At 55.3% G+C, this 19,057-nt stretch overlaps 1 protein-coding gene across 6 annotated transcripts in view; it reads left to right on the plus strand.

Annotated features, from left to right (window-relative positions):
• LOC133343011 (phosphatidylinositol 4-phosphate 3-kinase C2 domain-containing subunit alpha-like) overlaps window positions 1–19,057 on the plus strand; it is a 45,580-nt gene that overhangs the window by 3,677 nt on the left and 22,846 nt on the right. For 3 of the 6 annotated variants that reach the window (XM_061552473.1, XM_061552439.1, XM_061552464.1), the window contains exons 2-9: window positions 544–2,219; window positions 6,620–6,717; window positions 7,312–7,466; window positions 13,913–14,033; window positions 15,189–15,300; window positions 16,232–16,311; window positions 17,433–17,496; window positions 18,504–18,647. In XM_061552473.1, the coding sequence (XP_061408457.1) occupies window positions 693–2,219; window positions 6,620–6,717; window positions 7,312–7,466; window positions 13,913–14,033; window positions 15,189–15,300; window positions 16,232–16,311; window positions 17,433–17,496; window positions 18,504–18,647 (2,301 nt within the window). In that variant the 5' untranslated portion in view covers window positions 544–692. Of the gene's footprint in view, window positions 1–62; window positions 97–543; window positions 2,220–6,619; window positions 6,718–7,311; window positions 7,467–13,912; window positions 14,034–15,188; window positions 15,301–16,231; window positions 16,312–17,432; window positions 17,497–18,503; window positions 18,648–19,057 lie in introns of all 6 variants that reach the window. The other 3 variants (XM_061552455.1, XM_061552447.1, XM_061552482.1) reach the window with 2 other exon arrangements.

Genomic DNA, 19,057 nt, shown 5'->3' on the forward strand with positions numbered 1-19,057 from the left:
AAATGTGTTGGCTATATACATACAGCTTTGTTAATCCCAATTGCATCTCCTCACTCTCTCAGGAACCACGGACGAGAGCTGGAAGGCAGCAGCCAGGTGGTGAACCGGCGGCAACAATTGACCAAGCTCTGCAGTCCTCTGTATATTGAGATGTTTTTTTTTCTGATTTAGTGGAGTGAAATTGGAGCACCTGGCTAAAACCCACGTGTGTGTGTGGGGAGAGGCAGCGCTGTATTCCATACTGAAGGGACATGATATTAGTCCGCACATTGCTTTACCGCATTCTCCTTGAAAGCCAGGGTATGTAGCACCTCGAAGCCCGCATGGGTAGGGAGTTTCACAACATTTATGCGATCCGCCGAGCGTCGCCTCCACAGTGCTAGATTACAGGTGTGCTCCTTCACGGCCCCGGCAGGGGATGAATGTGGCCAGCGTGTGATCCAACTTCGATAGCAGCGAGTGGAATCGTTACGGCGCTTCTTGGCAAAGACTTAAAAATTAACGTACGGCTCAGTAATTATTCACACTTTCTTTCTTTCTCAGGTGCTGCTAAATCGCAAAGGCTTGAATATTACCACGATGGCAGCAGCTTGAATGTGGCGAAAACGCGCAAAAATGCTCCGAATGTAATTTTACGCACTCTATTTCAATAAACGCCAGTAAAAAGAAAAAAGCAAACGTACAACAGCAACATGGCAGAAGCGAGTAAGGGGGGAGGAAGTCCCGCCAGGGTAAGACCCCCACGGCCGCCCCCCCCATCCTGCGCAAAGCAGTCCTCGCCCTCGCCCGGTGCGCAGTCAAAGACGGCGAGAACATCGACCCCGGGAGACGAGTACAGCTCACAAACGACAACGCCGAAACCGCACGAACAGGAGGAGACTCCTTCAAGAGAGCGGGGCGATGAACTCTCAAGGCCACAAGAGGAGCTTTGCGCCGGAGACATCGGCAGAGTCGAGCCTTCCTGTTCGGGCCTGCCGCCTGCCATGGTCAGGCCTGTCCCAGCCCCCAGGTCCACCCTTGCCGCGTCACGTGCGAACGCGGCCGCCGCCTGCGACGACTCGTCGTCCTGGGACGACTCGTTCATGTTCGTGGACGCGAGCGACAGCTTCGGGCAGGCGGAGGCGACCAATCCCGACGGGAGCTTTTGGAATTCCTACGTTCTGAGGCAACCTCCCTCGCCCGAGCGGATGGGAAATACCACCGCCGCGGATATATTCATAGCGTCCATTTTAAAGTCCCAGCAACAGCAGCAGCAGGAGCTGCTGTGCGATGTTGAAACATCACCGGAGCAGCAGCATCATCCGCCGCCGCTGCTCCCAATTGGCTGGACGTGTACCGATTCCGCCGGTCCATCGGAGGCCTACGACCCCTCATCTGCGAGCTGCCCGTTGAGTTATTACCGCACGGAGCCGCTGATAGTCGTGACACCCACACCGAGCCCCAGGCGCTGTCGCAAAACCAAGGAGGAGAATTTAACCGGCGAGTGCAGCGCGACCGTCGCCCTCGCGCCCGGAGCACACGGTCAGGGAGCAGCGGAGGGAGCAGGAGCAGGAGAAGGCGACTCCTTCCAAAGCTGCTCGGGGACGACACCGGGCGGCGACCGCACGTACGACGCGGAGGGTTCGGAGGGCGCCACGGGCGGCGGCAGAAGCGGCGGCGGGGAGATGACGCCCAAGGCCTCGTTTTCCTCGGACGATGAGGATGACGAGGGCGACGAGATCGACTTCGAGATGGTCGACCTCGACTCGCTGAACATGCGGATGCAGGCTCTCTCCGTGATGGGTAGCACGGAGTCGAACGAGGCAGAGGAGGATGCATATTACACCCCCCCGTCGTTCCGGACTCCCTCCCCCAACCTCCCGGACGAAGCGAGAGCCGTGACGGTGAGTGACGCGGGGAGTGGCGCGGTCGGTGGTGGCGGTGGTGCTGGCTTTGGCGGTGGCTTTGGCGGTGTTGCCGGTGGCTGCGGTGGTGGCGCTGGCTGGGGCGGTGGCTCTGGCTGCAGCGATGGCGCTGGTGTCGATGTCGGCGGCGACGTTGCGGGCGACGCCGGAGCTGCGGACGAGGTGGACGGCTTGAAAATCCTGCCGTTCGCCCAGAAGGTGGTGAAGAAACTGGAGTGGCGGAGTCAGTCGATGGAGGTTCCCAACGGCACGTCGTGGACCGGTGAAGACAGCACGAAGCGGAGGCACTCGGATATGCCGGCATCCGCTCACAAGGTGAGTCGGTGCGGTTGCTTGAAGGATGGTGCAAGCACAACAACAAAAACGTTCCTGTCTATTTGGTGTCAAAGTAACTCTTAACGCACAGCGGTGAGGCCGTTTCCATCACCTATGGTTCACCATCGGAAACCCAGCATTGCCACCTGCCCGAGTGCGAGGCCAACCTTTTCTCTTGTTAATTATCTCCTTTGCAGGACGAGCCCCGTTGTTCTAACTCGGCCACGGAGTGGCTTAGAGGCCGCTGTGTTGTCAGAGACACTGGGCTGACACGGCTGAGATCCTGGGCTCAAAGTCAGCTTTCGGCCACCGCTGATTAATGCAACACAATTCAACTTGTATTGGTCGAGCAACTGAGTTCAATGGCATCTCAGCAACGGGGAAAATGTCAAAGTGCCCCATGCTCAGACGAGCATTGGACTGTTTGTGTGTTAGAGCTGGTTGGATGATTACGTCGCCTGATCATCACTGAGGACTCTACCCCAACAGTCTAGATACAAGACTGTACATTGCCTAGGGTTATCTTAGTTCCTGCGTTAATGGGGGAAAGGTTAGGCATGAATTTAAAACACTTTGCAATGCATGATATTTAAAATGTTTGTGCAAATTTGGAGTTTGCTCATCATTATAAGGCAGAGCGATGGAACGGCGAGTTGTGCACTGTGCTATGAACTCGGGCACCCGAGTTTGATTCCAGTGCCACGGCTAACATCAGTGGTGAATTACATTGGAAAAGGTTCTGGTCTTTGCCCTTCACCAACCGACACTAACCAGCGTGGTGAAGTATGGTCAAACGATCCCGATGACTGACGCAGAGTAGGTGGGCCTACAGCCGGCAGAGGACTGACCATGGCTAATGAGGATGATACCTTTAAGGACACCCTGTGTTATTCTAAATACCTGTACAAGATTCATAGAGTCTGCAAACTTTTTCAGTCCACCTCGGAATGTTTGGCAAATTCCTCGCTTAATGTTTTATTGCTTGTGGGAGTTCAGCTGGACTCGGCAGAGAAATCCCACACATTCTGAGAGATAAGACTGAAATAAAACATGCATTCATAGTTTAAACGTTTATTTTGTTTAACCAGGTGAAAATTCAACAGATCTGGATGGAGTCTCATTTCGCAAGACAGACCCGGGGCATTAGTCTGCCAGTAGAGTAATTAGCGATCCACTTATTAGCAAATGCACGCCCAGAAAGCAAAAAACCTCAGTCAAGTTTTCCCGAGTAAACCATCAGATTCATCATCAGCCGTGGCCCATCCACTGCCGAATGAACGCCTCCCGAAGCCGCCTCCGCCACCTTTTTACGACCCTGCGATGGCAATAATCCACCTTGAGCTGAACAGGGACTGATTTCATCTCTCCGTGTCCTCGATTAGAATGTCCTTTTGGATGCGTCCCAATCCTTGGCTGGCACGCCATTATTATCCTTGACCATGAGTTATCGTCCCAAATCGAACGACGTGGCCTGCCGAAGCTCACTGCTTGCAATAGTTTGAATGATGCCAGCAAGCCTTTTGGCGTCATCTGGTCCAACACCAAGTGAGACTAGGCTCTAAGGAAAGCTGCCTCGGGTGTGGACCAATCAACTTCAAGGACAGTGCATACATTTTCAGAGTTATGGTTTTTGTTTGCATTACGACTGCAGGTATTGTGGTCTATGCAAACATGACTCCTTGTAAAAAAAGGTGTCAGTTTTGTTGCCAGATAAAAGGGTAAAAACCAATTATCAACCTGTGTTCTTTTATCCTTGTCTTTTATCCTTGTCTCAATGCAAATCCTGAGTAAAAACAGTGGGGTTTTTATCTATTTATATATTTTCACACAGTATAGTGCACCTTGTATTATGTGAAGCGATTCAGGCCGGTTGATATATCTGGCTCTCACAATTGTAAGGTTGGGTGTTCAAATCCTGGTAGGCGGTTTCCTCAGCCCATCATATATTCAGGTCCATAAAATAACGTACCACGTTGTGAGAAATTCACAATCTGTGTTCTCTGGACGTAATTGTCTCCTCCACGGAAACGTGGCAATTTCTCTTCCCAACATGAAATGCTAATCCTCATTTAAAGTCCATGCTCAGTCCACTGCTGGTTGAAGGCCTCCCCATACCATGTCAAAGAGAGAATGAGCAAAATACAACATTGCACAGACGTTCAGTACAGTAGAATGCAAAGTGTGAAGTAAATACACGCTGGATCTTTTACGGGCACTGGGATATCCCCCAGGCAATGTATGAGTCTCTTAGACTGTTGGGAGCGAGTGGTCATAGCCAGCACGTGGGCATTACAGCTGTCACCGTACCTAATTTCCTAAGCTCACGAAACACGCATTGAATAATGTTTGTTGATGGGCACGCCAAAAAATATAACGCGGCAAATAAGAAAAACGTGAACTGGTGGACGTTAGAGTGCTTTCGCAAAGCTAGATTCAAATCTCATTTCTTAAGAACTGATTTTTGTCTTTATGTTGTTGTCCTTGCCCGCACCTCTGATTAGCACGGTTGGCTACATACGGTGCGAAAGAAGTTCTACATACATCCATAAACTTATGAATGAAAAGCAACATAACAATGTGTCTAAAGAAGAAAGCATTCGGGGTGCCCAAAAAGCACGGAGAGATGCGCGCTTGGAATAGCGTTGAGCGGCGGAAAGAGGAACACATGGATTAGTGCACGCATGCAGGCATGCAGAATGGTCGTGATACACTGTGCTAGTGTGTGTGTGTGTGTTCACGTGACCACGTGCGTCAGGGAGTGCACGCGTGTCCTCTGTCACACCGCAAGGCGTGGGTGAATCAGACAGAAGAGGAATGAGGCTGGGAGGGTTTTTTTTGTTTCTGACGTGGCGTGCCGAGTCTTGCTGGCAAGTGGCGAGCGGTTAGCACCTTCGCCCGTGCCCTGGTTACAGTACGTGGTACGTCAAGTGGCTTCTCTTAATCTGACCACACCATCGCGGTGAACCATTCGATCGAACTTTAGACCTTTGATACAGTCGTGCGAGAAAGCCCCCGATGTTGTTTGTCTCGTACAACAGGGGAACTCGGTTGCCAGGGGTGATTCAGTTAGGCACGGCCTGTTTTGTGTAACGCACATGCTCTGTAATTTAGAAAAGTATATCTGTTCACGTGCAGGTGCGCTGAGTGGATTATTACATTGGGTGAGCGTGAGAGGTGGCGGCGGCTTGGCGAGAAGGCCATCATGCAGCAGTGGATTGACCATGGTTGATGATGATGATGATGATCTTCACACAGTGGCCAACACTGCTAGATTACATCACGTGGCCTTTATTGTCCACTTAACAGCAGGGTAGCCTGCTATGGATAATAATGCCCCGCGAAAAATACTTGTCAAACAGAAATTGCTTAAACCACAAAAGTGATGTGCACATGGGCTCTGTGGAGCGTTCGTTGACTGACATAACTCAATATGTGGTTGCGGCCACTGTTTTTAAATGGGGAAAAGTAACCGATCGCTCAAAATTAGCAGAATAATCGACTTAATCGACTGATTGTCTCGGCTTCTCAATTCAATCCTCCTAGCAAAACCTCTGCAAAGCATTGTGGGTACTTGTGGCGGGCAGTGATTGGTAACCAGCCAGGTGGCTCATCGGCAGAGCGAGCGGCTCCTGGTTGATGCGGGTTGGCTCAACCCATCATCCCTGCAGGGTCGATAAAATAAGTATCAGATTGTGGGGAAGGCAGCGGTGGTTGTCCTATGGATAGACTCGCCACAGGATCGTGGAATTTCCACCACTGGCTCAGGGCTGTAAATAAGAGGGAACCACTGCCTCATTGTTTATTGGAGCAGAACATATGTTTGATTTATTGTCATGTTAAGTTGAGAATTGTTACATTTTAAATGTTTCTAAACTTTCTATTACACAGTATTCGAAATGAGTTTATGAAACACAGATTGTCCTTGTCAAAGGGGAAATGTAATATTTCAACGACAATTTAAGATTTTTTTCTTTTGGATCGGTGGCGGCGGTGGTGGGTGTGGTGATGGTGGTTGGTGTGGTGGTGGTGGTGGGCATGGTGGGTGTGGTGGTGGCGGTGCTGGTGGCGGTGGTTGTGGTGGGTGTGGTGGTGGTGGTGGTGCTGGGCGTGGTGGTGGTTGTGTTGGTGGTGGTTGTGGTGCTGGTGGCGGTGGTGGTGGGTGTGGTGGTGGGCATGGTGGTGGTGGTTGTGGTGGGTGTGGTGGCGGCGGTGCTGGTGGTTGTGGGTGTGGTGGTGGTTGTGGTGCTGGGCGTGGTGGTGCTGGGCGTGGTGGTGGTGGGTGTGGTGGCGGCGGTGCTGGTGGTGGTGGTTGTGGTGCTGGTGGCGGTGGTGGGTGTGGTGGTGGTGGTGCTGGCGGTGGTGGTGGTGGGTGTGGTGGGGTGGTGGCATTTTGTGTGCAGAGCTCAAGCCACAGGACGACGGTGCAGTCGGAGAGCCTCTTTGAAGTCTCGACAGAGGGAAATGAAGAGGAAGTGGAATTTTCTCGCATGGTCACAGGGTGAGTTCCCTTCTTTGTCTTGGAGACAACGCAGTTTAGGGGGAGGTGCTTAACTCGCTGCGTGCTACCGTCATCTAGATTCGACGCACTGCGCTGCCAACCCGACGAAGCGACAGTTTGATACTGGCCATAGATAATATTAGCGCCGGGGGATATTGGAACGGAGGTCGTTTCAGCCTTAAAATGAGTACCCGGTGCTGTGTGTAAACATCAGCACAGCAAAGACAAACGAAACTATTTTTATTTTATTTTACCAGGCAAGGCCCACTGAGCTGTATAGCTTTATTTCAGAAGCAACCTGGCCACAATGTATAGCAGCCAAATACTCAACATGTGGATGGAAAAACCAGAGGTCCCAGAGAAGAATCCACGCGACCACGGAGAGAGAGAGACACACAAACTCCAAATATGCAGCAGGCGTGCGGGTTTGGATTGACCCTACGACCTTCTGTATACCAGGCGAGGTTGTGCTTGCCACCCCTCCCCTCGAGTGACATGCCAGCCTTAATAGACGTCCGCAAACAGCACTTGCCCCAACTGTCTGTTAAAGGCTATACTGTAGCGGGGAGACTTTTGTCTGTGTTTGCCTTGCAGGCTGCGAGAGCGATTCAGCCACAGCGACTGGAGTTCGAACTCGGGGATCCTGCGCAGCCCCGTGTGCACCTTCACCGAGGTGTGCAGCGTCATGCTCAAGGTGCTGGTGGAGTTGGACAACGCTCATCCCGAGCCCATCACCTTCACCTGCGAGTGTGAGTGAGGCCGTGCTGCCGGGGGTGACTGAGACTGTGAGGCTGGGGGTGAGTGAGGCTGTGTGGCTGGGGGTGAGTGAGACTGTGAGGCTGGGGGTGAGTGAGGCTGTGTGGCTGGGGGTGAGTGAGGCTGTGAGGCTGGGGGTGAGTGAGACTGTGTGGCTGGGGGTGAGTGAGACTGTGAGGCTGGGGGTGAGTGAGACTGTGAGGCTGGGGGTGAGTGAGGCTGTGAGGCTGGGGGTGAGTGAGGCTGTGTGGCTGGGGGTGAGTGAGACTGTGAGGCTGGTGGTGAGTGAGGCTGTGTGGCTGGGGGTGAGTGAGGCTGTGAGGCTGGGGGTGAGTGAGGCTGTGTAGCTGGGGGTGAGTGAGGCTGTGAGGCTGGGGGTGAGTGAGGCTGTGTGGCTGGGGGTGAGTGAGGCTGTGAGGCTGGGGGTGAGTGAGGCTGTGAGGCTGGGGGTGAGTGAGGCTGTGTGGCTGGGGGTGAGTGAGGCTGTGAGGCTGGGGGTGAGTGAGACTGTGAGGCTGGGGGTGAGTGAGACTGTGAGGCTGGGGTGAGTGAGGCTGGGGGTGAGTGAGACTGTGAGGCTGGGGGTGAGTGAGACTGTGAGGCTGGGGGTGAGTGAGACTGTGTGGCTGGGGGTGAGTGAGACTGTGAGGCTGGGGGGTGAGTGAGACTGTGAGGCTGGGGGTGAGTGAGGCTGTGAGGCTGGGGGTGAGTGAGGCTGGGGGTGAGTGAGGCTGTGAGGCTGGGGGTGAGTGAGGCTGTGAGGCTGGGGGTGAGTGAGGCTGTGGGTGAGTGAGACTGTGAGGCTGGGGGTGAGTGAGGCTGTGAGGCTGGGGTGAGTGAGACTGTGAGGCTGGGGGTGAGTGAGGCTGTGTGGCTGGGGGTGAGTGAGGCTGTGAGGCTGGGGGTGAGTGAGACTATGAGGCTGGGGGTGAGTGAGGCTGGGGGTGAGTGAGACTGTGAGGCTGGGGGTGAGTGAGACTGTGAGGCTGGGGGTGAGTGAGGCTGGTGTGGCTGGGGGTGAGTGAGGCTGTGTGGCTGGGGGTGAGTGAGGCTGTGTGGCTGGGGGTGAGTGAGGCTGTGAGGCTGGGGGTGAGTGAGGCTGGGGGTGAGTGAGACTGTGTGGCTGGGGGTGAGTGAGGCTGGGGGTGAGTGAGACTGTGTGGCTGGGGGTGAGTGAGGCTGGGGGTGAGTGAGACTGTGAGGCGGGGGTGAGTGAGGCTGGGGGTGAGTGAGGCTGTGTGGGGGGGAGTGAGGCTGGGGGTGAGTGAGACTGTGTGGCGGGGTGAGTGAGACTGTGTGGCTGGGGGTGAGTGAGACTGTGAGGCTGGCGGTGAGTGAGACTTTGAGGCTGGGGGTGAGTGAGGCTGTGTGGTTGGGGGTGAGTGAGGCTGTGAGGCTGGGGGGAGTGAGACTGTGGGTGGGGGGTGAGTGAGACTGTGAGGCTGGGGGTGAGTGAGGCTGTGTGGCTGGGGGTGAGTGAGGCTGTGAGGCTGGGGTGAGTGAGGCTGTGTGGCTGGGGGTGAGTGAGACTGTGAGGCTGGGGGTGAGTGAGGCTGTGTGGGGGGTGAGTGAGGCTGTGAGGCTGGGGGTGAGTGAGGCTGTGTGGCTGGGGGTGAGTGAGGCTGTGAGGCTGGGGGTGAGTGAGGCTGTGTGGCTGGGGGTGAGTGAGGCGTGAGGCTGGGGGTGAGTGAGGCTGTGGGGGGGGTGAGTGAGGCTGTGTGGCTGGGGGTGAGTGAGGCTGTGAGGCTGGGGGTGAGTGAGACTGTGAGGCTGGGGGTGAGTGAGACTGTGAGGCTGGGGGGAGTGAGGCTGTGAGGCTGGGGGTGAGTGAGGCTGGGGGTGAGTGAGACTGTGTGGCTGGGGGTGAGTGAGACTGTGAGGCTGGGGGTGAGTGAGGCTGGGGGTGAGTGAGGCTGTGAGGCTGGGGGCGAGTGAGACTGTGAGGCTGGGGGTGAGTGAGACTGTGTGGCTGGGGGTGAGTGAGACTGTGAGGCTGGGGGTGAGTGAGACTGTGAGACTGGGGGTGAGTGAGACTGTGAGGCTGGGGGTGAGTGAGACTGTGAGGCTGGGGGTGAGTGAGACTGTGTGGCTGGGGGTGAGTGAGGCTGTGAGGCTGGGGGTGAGTGAGGCTGGGGGTGAGTGAGGCTGTGAGGCTGGGGTGAGTGAGGCTGTGAGGCTGGGGGTGAGTGAGACTGTGAGGCTGGGGGTGAGTGAGGCTGTGAGGCTGGGGTGAGTGAGGCTGGGGGTGAGTGAGGCTGTGAGGCTGGGGGTGAGTGAGGCTGGGGGTGAGTGAGGCTGTGAGGCTGGGGGTGAGTGAGACTGTGTGGCTGGGGGTGAGTGAGACTGTGAGGCTGGGGGTGAGTGAGGCTGTGAGGCTGGGGGTGAGTGAGACTGTGTGGCTGGGGGTGAGTGAGGCTGTGAGGCTGGGGGTGAGTGAGACTGTGAGGCTGGGGGTGAGTGAGACTGTGAGGCTGGGGGTGAGTGAGACTGTGAGGCTGGGGGTGAGTGAGGCTGGGGGTGAGTGAGACTGTGAGGCTGGGGGTGAGTGAGACTGTGTGGCTGGGGGTGAGTGAGACTGTGAGGCTGGGGGTGAGTGAGACTGTGAGGCTGGGGGTGAGTGAGACTGTGAGGCTGGGGGTGAGTGAGACTGTGAGGCTGGGGGTGAGTGAGGCTGGGGGTGAGTGAGACTGTGAGGCTGGGGGTGAGTGAGACTGTGAGGCTGGGGGTGAGTGAGACTGTGTGGCTGGGGGTGAGTGAGACTGTGAGGCTGGGGGTGAGTGAGACTGTGAGGCTGGGGTGAGTGAGGCTGTGAGGCTGGGGGTGAGTGAGGCTGGGGGTGAGTGAGGCTGTGAGGCTGGGGGTGAGTGAGGCTGTGAGGCTGGGGGTGAGTGAGGCTGGGGGTGAGTGAGACTGTGAGGCTGGGGGTGAGTGAGGCTGGGGTGAGTGAGGCTGTGAGGCTGGGGGTGAGTGAGGCTGTGAGGCTGGGGGTGAGTGAGGCTGTGTGGCTGGGGGTGAGTGAGGCTGGGGGTGAGTGAGACTGTGAGGCTGGGGTGAATGAGGCTGGGGGTGAGTGAGGCTGTGTGGCTGGGGTGAGTGAGGCTGTGTGGCTGGGGGTGAGTGAGGCTGTGAGGCTGGGGGTGAGTGAGACTATGATGGCTGGGGGTGAGTGAGGCTGGGGGTGAGTGAGACTGTGAGGCTGGGGGTGAGTGAGACTGTGAGGCTGGGGGTGAGTGAGGCTGGGGTGTGAGTGAGACTGTGGCTGGGGGTGAGTGAGGCTGGGGTGAGTGAGACTGTGTGGCTGGGGGTGAGTGAGGCTGGGGGTGAGTGAGACTGTGAGGCTGGGGGTGAATTAGGCTGGGGGTGAGTGAGGCTGTGTGGCTGGGGGTGAGTGAGGCTGTGTGGCTGGGGGTGAGTGAGGCTGTGTGGCTGGGGGTGAGTGAGGGCTGTGAGGCTGGGGGTGAGTTAGGGCTGGGGGTGAGTGAGACTGTGTGGCTGGGGGTGAGTGAGGCTGGGGGTGAGTTGAGACTGTGTGGCTGGGGGTGAGTGAGGCTGGGGGGTGAGTGAGACTGTGAGGCTGGGGGGTGAGTGAGGCTGGGGGTGAGTGAGGCTGTGTGGCTGGGGGTGAGTGAGGCTGTGTGGCTGGGGGTGAGTGAGGCTGTGTGGCTGGGGGTGAGTGAGGCTGTGAGGCTGGGGGTGAGTGAGGCTGGGGGTGAGTGAGACTGTGTGGCTGGGGGTGAGTGAGGCTGGGGGTGAGTGAGACTGTGAGGCTGGGGGTGAGTGAGGCTGGGGTGAGTGAGGCTGTGTGGCTGGGGGTGAGTGAGGCTGTGTGGCTGGGGGTGAGTGAGGCTGTGTGGCTGGGGGTGAGTGAGGCTGTGAGGCTGGGGGTGAGTGAGGCTGGGGGTGAGTGAGACTGTGAGGCTGGGGGTGAGTGAGTCTGTGAGGCTGGGGGTGAGTGAGACTGTGAGGCTGGGGGTGAGTGAGACTGTGAGGCTGGGGATGAGTGAGGCTGTGAGGCGGGGTGAGTGAGACTGTGAGGCTGGGGGTGAGTGAGACTGTGAGGCTGGGGGTGAGGCTGTGAGGCTGGGGGTGAGTGAGACTATGAGGCTGGGGGTGAGTGAGGCTGGGGGTGAGTGAGACTGTGTGGCTGGGGGTGAGTGAGACTGTGTGGCTGGGGGTGAGTGAGGCTGGGGGTGAGTGAGGCTGGGGGTGAGTGAGGCTGTGTGGCTGGGGGTGAGTGAGACTGTGAGGCTGGGGGTGAGTGAGACTGTGAGGCTGGGGGTGAGTGAGGCTGGGGGTGAGTGAGGCTGTGTGGCTGGGGGTGAGTGAGACTGTGTGGCTGGGGGTGAGTGAGGCTGGGGGTGAGTGAGACTGTGAGGCTGGGGGTGAGTGAGACTGTGAGGCTGGGGGTGAGTGAGACTGTGAGGCTGGGGGTGAGTGAGACTGTGAGGCTGGGGGTGACTGAGGTTGTGTGACCAGGGTGTGAGTGAGACTGTGTGGCTGGGGGTGAGTGAGGCTGGGGGTGAGTGAGACTGTGAGGCTGGGGGTGAGTGAGACTGTGAGGCTGGGGGTGAGTGAGCCTGTGTGGCTGGGGGTGAGTGAGACTGTGTGGCTGGGGGTGAGTGAGGCTGGGGGTGAGTGAGGCTGGGGGTGAGTGAGACTGTGTGGCTGGGGGTGAGTGAGGCTGGGGGTGAGTGAGACTGTGTGGCTGGGGGTGAGTGAGGCTGGGGGTGAGTGAGACTGTGAGGCTGGGGGTGAGTGAGGCTGGGGGTGAGTGAGGCTGTGTGGCTGGGGGGTGAGTGAGGCTGTGTGGCTGGGGGTGAGTGAGGCTGTGTGGCTGGGGGTGAGTGAGGCTGTGAGGCTGGGGGTGAGTGAGGCTGGGGGTGAGTGAGACTGTGAGGCTGGGGGTGAGTGAGACTGTGAGGCTGGGGGTGAGTAGACTGTGAGGCTGGGGGTGAGTGAGACTGTGAGGCTGGGGATGAGTGAGGCTGTGAGGCTGGGGGTGAGTGAGACTGTGAGGCTGGGGGTGAGTGAGACTGTGAGGCTGGGGGTGAGTGAGGCTGTGAGGCTGGGGTGAGTGAGACTATGAGGCTGGGGGGTGAGTGAGGCTGGGGGTGAGTGAGACTGTGTGGCTGGGGGTGAGTGAGACTGTGTGGCTGGGGGTGAGTGAGGCTGGGGGTGAGTGAGGCTGGGGGTGAGTGAGGCTGTGTGGCTGGGGGTGAGTGAGACTGTGAGGCTGGGGGTGAGTGAGACTGTGAGGCTGGGGGTGAGTGAGGCTGGGGGTGAGTGAGGCTGTGTGGCTGGGGGTGAGTGAGACTGTGTGGCTGGGGGTGAGTGAGGCTGGGGGTGAGTGAGACTGTGAGGCTGGGGTGTGAGTGAGACTGTGAGGCTGGGGGTGAGTGAGACTGTGAGGCTGGGGGTGAGTGAGCCTGTGAGGCTGGGGGTGACTGAGGTTGTGTGACCAGGGTGTGAGTGAGACTGTGTGGCTGGGGGTGAGTGAGGCTGGGGGTGAGTGAGACTGTGAGGCTGGGGGTGGTGAGTGAACTGTGAGGCTGGGGGTGAGTGAGACTGTGTGGCTGGGGGTGAGTGAGACTGTGTGGCTGGGGGTGAGTGAGGCTGGGGGTGAGTGAGGCTGGGGGTGAGTGAGGCTGGGGGTGAGTGAGGCTGTGTGGCTGGGGGTGAGTGAGACTGTGAGGCTGGGGGTGAGTGAGACTGTGAGGCTGGGGGTGACTGAGGTTGTGTGACCAGGGTGTGGTCACGGAGGTCTGGAGCTCATCACCTTCACCTGCGAGTGTGAAGCCAGGTCCACGCGTGAGCGATCAGTTGCGCAACTGAATTGCTTCTGAAAATCACACAACTCATTTTTCACCTGCAACTTCTTTGTCCACTTCTGAGCAGGCGTTTTTGCTACAAAGACGTGTCTGGGCATGGTTAAATTGTCTGGCAATGCCCTCCGTAGCATAGCCCTGCCCCTGTTCTAGTTAGTTCCACCACCCCCACCACCCATATCTTTGGTGAATATTTGGACCAGTTTTGCTCATCCCCTAGGTCGACTCAGCTGAAAATAAATACGTGGTTCAGTGTGTAAACATCAGCACTGGAGAAGCGATCCTTGCCCGTGAACAGAACTTGCCCCAACAGACTGTAGAAGGCTCTATGGGGGATATTTGTCTTTTTTAAAATCCTTTATATTAAGTTCACTTGCTTGCTTGCTTGCGCGCTTACGACCGGGCAAATCTTTCGGTCGTTTTTAACCGACTTCCCGTGATCCAATTTTTTTCTAAAATTTGCCACTTTTTAGGAAAAAAAAAATGTCATATTTAATTTAAAATACCAATGTGATAAAAATGAAACTCTTACTCAAGAAAAACAGAAATGAATAATAAAATAAAACCGATGCCACGCATATAAAGGGTTAATTTTTACGTGTGTGTGCATGCAGCCCAGTCTCCAGTTGAGTTGCTGCTGATTCAGATCTTGTGCTTCCTGCACCCGGATTTCTCACAAGTGGACGTGACAGATTACCTCCTCAAGGTGCACGGGCTGGACGAGGTCTTGCAGAGGTGATGCTTGGCTTATGTAGACGGACGCAGTTGGCAGCTCATTGCCACGTGGTGCCATGAAAGTTGATTCAAGGGCAGCTCCGCCAACTAGGGCAAATTTCGATTTAATGATACCCCTACCCCCTCCCTTTGATGCTGCTAGTCCTGCATAATGCACGGGCATAAGTAGTACTAATCACATACCTGCATTTTCCATAAATATGCCCATAAATATGCTAAATTCCTCTTGATATGCAAATTATTTTGTCAAGGCGCCCTTCCCCCTCTTCCAACCCAGCTTAAATATACCCTCCAAGCATGGTGCTGTTTCATTCAGACGCTGTCTCCCCGACAGACCTGGTCTTCACCTGATGACGGCTGCTTGCGTTGTGGCCGAAACGTCGTGAGAATTATTTTTATGTTTTATTTTATTATTTTTATTGTTTCCATTCTACGTGACTTTACCGAAAGAGCCAAGAAAACTAGGGCAAACTCGCGGTCGTTAGCTGGGGCGGTGGTGGTGGCACACGCCTGTTGGAGGTGAGCGGATGGGGGGATCATCGCGCAAATATCGAGGTGCCGCCATACGCTGGCTCGCCAGGACAAGGCGGTACAGCAAATGGTGGACTCCACCTGTTGCATCTGTACGGGATGGAGTGTTTCCCCCCCTCGCTAGCATGGGTTTTTCTGGGCACTCTGGTTGACGCTCACTTGTAAGCGCTCATTGGTTGAAAGAATCTTCGTATATAGAGGACCGCACAGCTCACCTCTCGCCCATCCATCCAGTCATTCACTCACGCACGCCCCACTCACTCGCTCATCAACCTGCTTACCCAATCGCTCACCCAGTCACCTACTGAAGTGACGGAGGGAGGGGAAGCCATGACTGGGCTGTGAAGGCACTGGGTTGAAGAGGGAAATTTGTACGAGAGACTTTGAAAAGAGAGAGAGGATCAAGTCGAGTTGCCTGGGGAGGGTGGTTGGGCACGGGGATGGGTGGTGGTGGGGGGGATATCGTGGCTGTCATAGCGGCCATCAACGGTGGTGCAGTCAATCTCAGGAACGTTTCCCCATTCGACGCAAAGCGCGACGCCGCACACAAGACGGCGTTGACAGGCGCGGCGTGCTCGGTGTGGTGTGGTGCGTGGATGCTTGCGCGCGTACGTGCGTTTGCAGCGATCGACAGTTTGGCAGCCACAGCTACATCCAGCACTGCCGGCGCTTCGACCTGGACGTGCGGCTGAAGCTGGCACGGCGCAGCGCTCTCAGGCAGGGGCTGGCTCGCACCGTGAGTAGCGCAGCATGCGCAGAAAGCACAGCAGGGGCAGTTATGCGCAGCACCCGCAGGAATCGCAGCACGCACAGTGGTGGGCTACAGCATCACCACCGCCGGCCAGAAAGATTACGCAATTATTTAACATTTTTTACGTATACTAGCACTGCCCGTGTATTTGCGCGGGTGATATGTCCGGGGTTGGGGGGGGGGGGGGGCGTGATGTCAGCGCAACGCACGAACCCGGCTTAGCGCTGTGCGATTTGGGTGATGTTATCACGCAGATGTGCATGGTGATGTCACCAACACGCCAGCCAGTGAGTCAGCCAGCCAGCCAGTAAAGCTTTTTTAAAATAACATAGTGTGATAAATATCATCCCTGTCGGTGTACACAGGCCCAAAATGCCACGCGGCGAGCAACGAACGGTGCTGTTTACGTTGTCATGCATACGATGAGTTGACACATTTCTTAACTGGAGCGAGGTTTTCATGAGAGCTTGGGAAAGGAGACGATGATGATGGGGAGGGAATTCCAAAGTGGAGCAGTGCGAGGGAAGAAGCAGAAAGAGAAGTGGTGTGACCTGCGGTGTGGTGGTGAGATGGTGAGTGAGTGGGTGAGTGAGGGATGGGTATGTTGTTGTGATCTGCAACGTGGTGAGAGGATGGATGCACGAGTGGGTGAGTGATTGGTGGGTGGTTGAGTGAGTGAGTTGTTTTCTGCAATGTTGTAGCTGAACATAGTACGGGTTAGATGAAAACAGTCCGGTTGACCGATTCCTCAACGTGGATGCAGAACCAACGAGTGATATTTACGGGAACAGTAACCACGGGAACAGTAGCGATATCCAAGAGTGATACGCAAGTGACGTTGATGGTGCGGGTGGTGGTGTGGATGGTGATGACGGTGGTGATGCTGACCGTGTGTCTCTCCCCTCCTCCGCTGTAGGAAGAGGATGATGCTCGCCCTACCGTCTTGCGCATCGACCAAGAACTTCACGAGTGTCCACAGAAGCGCTCGCTCACCAAGTAAATTGTCCAATCTTGGGTGGAGCACCCAATTCCTACCTCACTGCACTCAATAGCAATCGGAGTGAAGCCGGTCCGATTGACCGGTGGTCCAACGCTCACTGTTTCACTCCCGTCACTCGGCTCACTCGCTGGCGGTCACTCATCATCCTGATCACTCTTCTGTTGCTGCTACCATGGCGATTCTCTGCACGTGAACTTGACTCGTTGATTCCTCCGTCCGTGTCGAGGACTCGGTCGATATCAGACTGCCTCTTCTTGGTTCTTTCGGTAAAGTCACGTAGAATGGAAATAATAAAATAATAAAAATGAAACATAATAAAATAATTCTCACGACGTTTCGGCCACAACGCAAGCAGCTGTCCTCAGGTGAAGAACAGGTCTGTCAGAAAGACAGCGTCTGAATGTCTTTCTGACAGACCTGTTCTTCACCTGAGGACGGCTGCTTGCGTTGTGGCCAAAACGTCATGAGAATTATTTTATTATGTTTTATTTTTATTATTTTAATAATAAAAATAAAATATTTTATAATGTTTTTTTTTCCCTTCTACGTGACTTTACCGAAAGAACCAAGAAGATGAATCCCTGCAGTCACGAAAGCTTTAAATCGAAATCAGACTGCCTGTTTGGTGTCATCCACCACGCTGTGTTCAACACTCCCAGTTACTCGCTCACTGGCGGTCAGTCACCTCCTGATCAAACTTCTGTCGCGTCTCTCACGGTTGCTGTTCTCCTCTGAACCTCGCCCATCGAGCACCTATGAAGGCCAGCACAGCACACGAGGAGGGGGTGGGTGGTCAGCCACACGCCCGGCCGCCTTTGTCTCCTAAGCGGTGATGTTTAACACGCCGCATCAGGTACTCATTTGAGGCTGAGTCGACCTAGGGGAGGCCCCGGACCGGCTCAGATAATTGTCACTGATGCTGGCCGTGAGCGGGAATCGAACTCGAGTGGCCAGGTTCGTAATGCAGCGCGCTAACCGTTACGCGACCGCTTTCCTCGACGATACAGTCGCACGCACCACATACGCAGTCGTACCCGAATGCCATTGAAACATGAAGGGTTGAATTTTGCTTTGTGTTCCTCCGTGTTGATGCGGGTGGATTCATTTTGTTTTGCAGGCAGGGGCTGTCAATGCTCATGGATGTCTATCACAGTGAGGTGGAGACGCTGCTGCTGCACGAGGCAAGTTTATACCGCAGTGGGCTTTGCCTGGGAGGATGGGCATACTCTTAAAACTAAACCATGGGCATGGTTTAGTTTTATTTGTATGTGTTTTGGTTGATTTTATTACATTTATTATACTTTGCACTCCTATCGTGTTTTTGTATTGTTTGTGGTTGTAACGCTCTTACCTGCCCCGACTGAATATTTGTGAAAAAGAGCTTTATAGCTCATCGGATTCTTCCAATATAAATAATTTTTCTGAAGTAACCGCTGATCGTTGTGCGGAGGGCGTGCAAGGTGGAGACGCATTTGTCTCTTGGAAAACGTGAACCACGCAGGGGGAGCACTCGTGTGAGTGGTTGTCACCAACTGCTTGGTTCTTTCGGTAAAGTCACGTAGAAGGGAAATAATAAAGTAATGAAAATAAAACATAATAAAATACAATTCTCACGACGTTTCGGCCACAACGCAAGCAGCCGTCCTCAGGTGAAGAACAGGTCTGTCGGAAAGACAGCGTCTGAATTATAGTCTTCCCGACAGACCTGTTCTTCACCTGAGGACGGCTGCTTGCGTTGTGGCCGAAACGTCGTGAGAATTGTATTTTATTATGTTTTATTATTATTTTATTATTTCCCTTCTACGTGACTTTACCGAAAGAACCAAGAAGATGAATCCCTGCAGTCACGAAAGCTTTAAATCGAAGGTTTTCACCAAGTTGTTTCTCTCTCCTTGAGCTACGTCACCACTGAGCAGTTGTACAAAATTGAAGCCTCGTTCCCAGCTTATCTTTCTTTTATTCGCTCGTACGCATGGTCACGGAGCGGTGCACAGTAGTGGATATCACAGAGCTACCTCCGAGATAGATTCAAGGGACCTCTGGTCCACGCTGTCGAGGGCAGCATTGTGAATGTGTTCCCATTGTGCCCGCGCTCCCCGCCACCCTGCTGCCCACGCTCACGCTGTTGCTCGCTGTTGCTCGCTGTTGCTCGCTGTTGCTCGCTGTTGTTGCCGTGCCCCGGCTCCAGCAATCGGGCATTGGCGTGAGCACGGACCGCGTCATCCAGGCCGCCAAGGCGCTGTGCTTGGCGCTGGAGAGCGTGGAGACGCCGGCCGTCACCAACGCCGTGTCGTCCCTGCGACACTTCGGCACGGCCGCCCCCCAGCAAGAGGTGATCGCGTCTTCGCAGCCCGGTAGCGAGAGAGGCTGTCTGGCTCGTTTTACGCAGCGAGCTGGAGGAGCATTTTTGCCTTTGTGTGCCGTCTTTGTGTGCCATGGTGGCAAGATGTTAGCAAACTCGCCTGGGACACAGGATGTCTTGGGTTCGATCCCGACCCTGACGCCTGTAAATTTGGAGTTCTCCCATAGATTTTTCTTCAGGTCCTCCGGTTTTTCCCTCCACATTTAGAAACATGCGTTTAGAGTATTTGGCTGCTATACATATCAACTGAAAACGCTATATAGGTCAGTGGGCCTTACGAACCCGGCGACCCAAGTTCCTGCCGATGGCCAACACCAGTGACGATTATCTGAACCGGTTGTGGACCTCCCCGAGGTCGACTCAGCCTCATCGCCAGTAGG

This window comes from Lethenteron reissneri, chromosome 2 (genome assembly GCF_015708825.2).
Source record: "Lethenteron reissneri isolate LAM-NWPU_2019-01 chromosome 2, ASM1570882v1, whole genome shotgun sequence".
Classification (NCBI taxonomy): Eukaryota; Metazoa; Chordata; class Hyperoartia; order Petromyzontiformes; family Petromyzontidae; genus Lethenteron; species Lethenteron reissneri.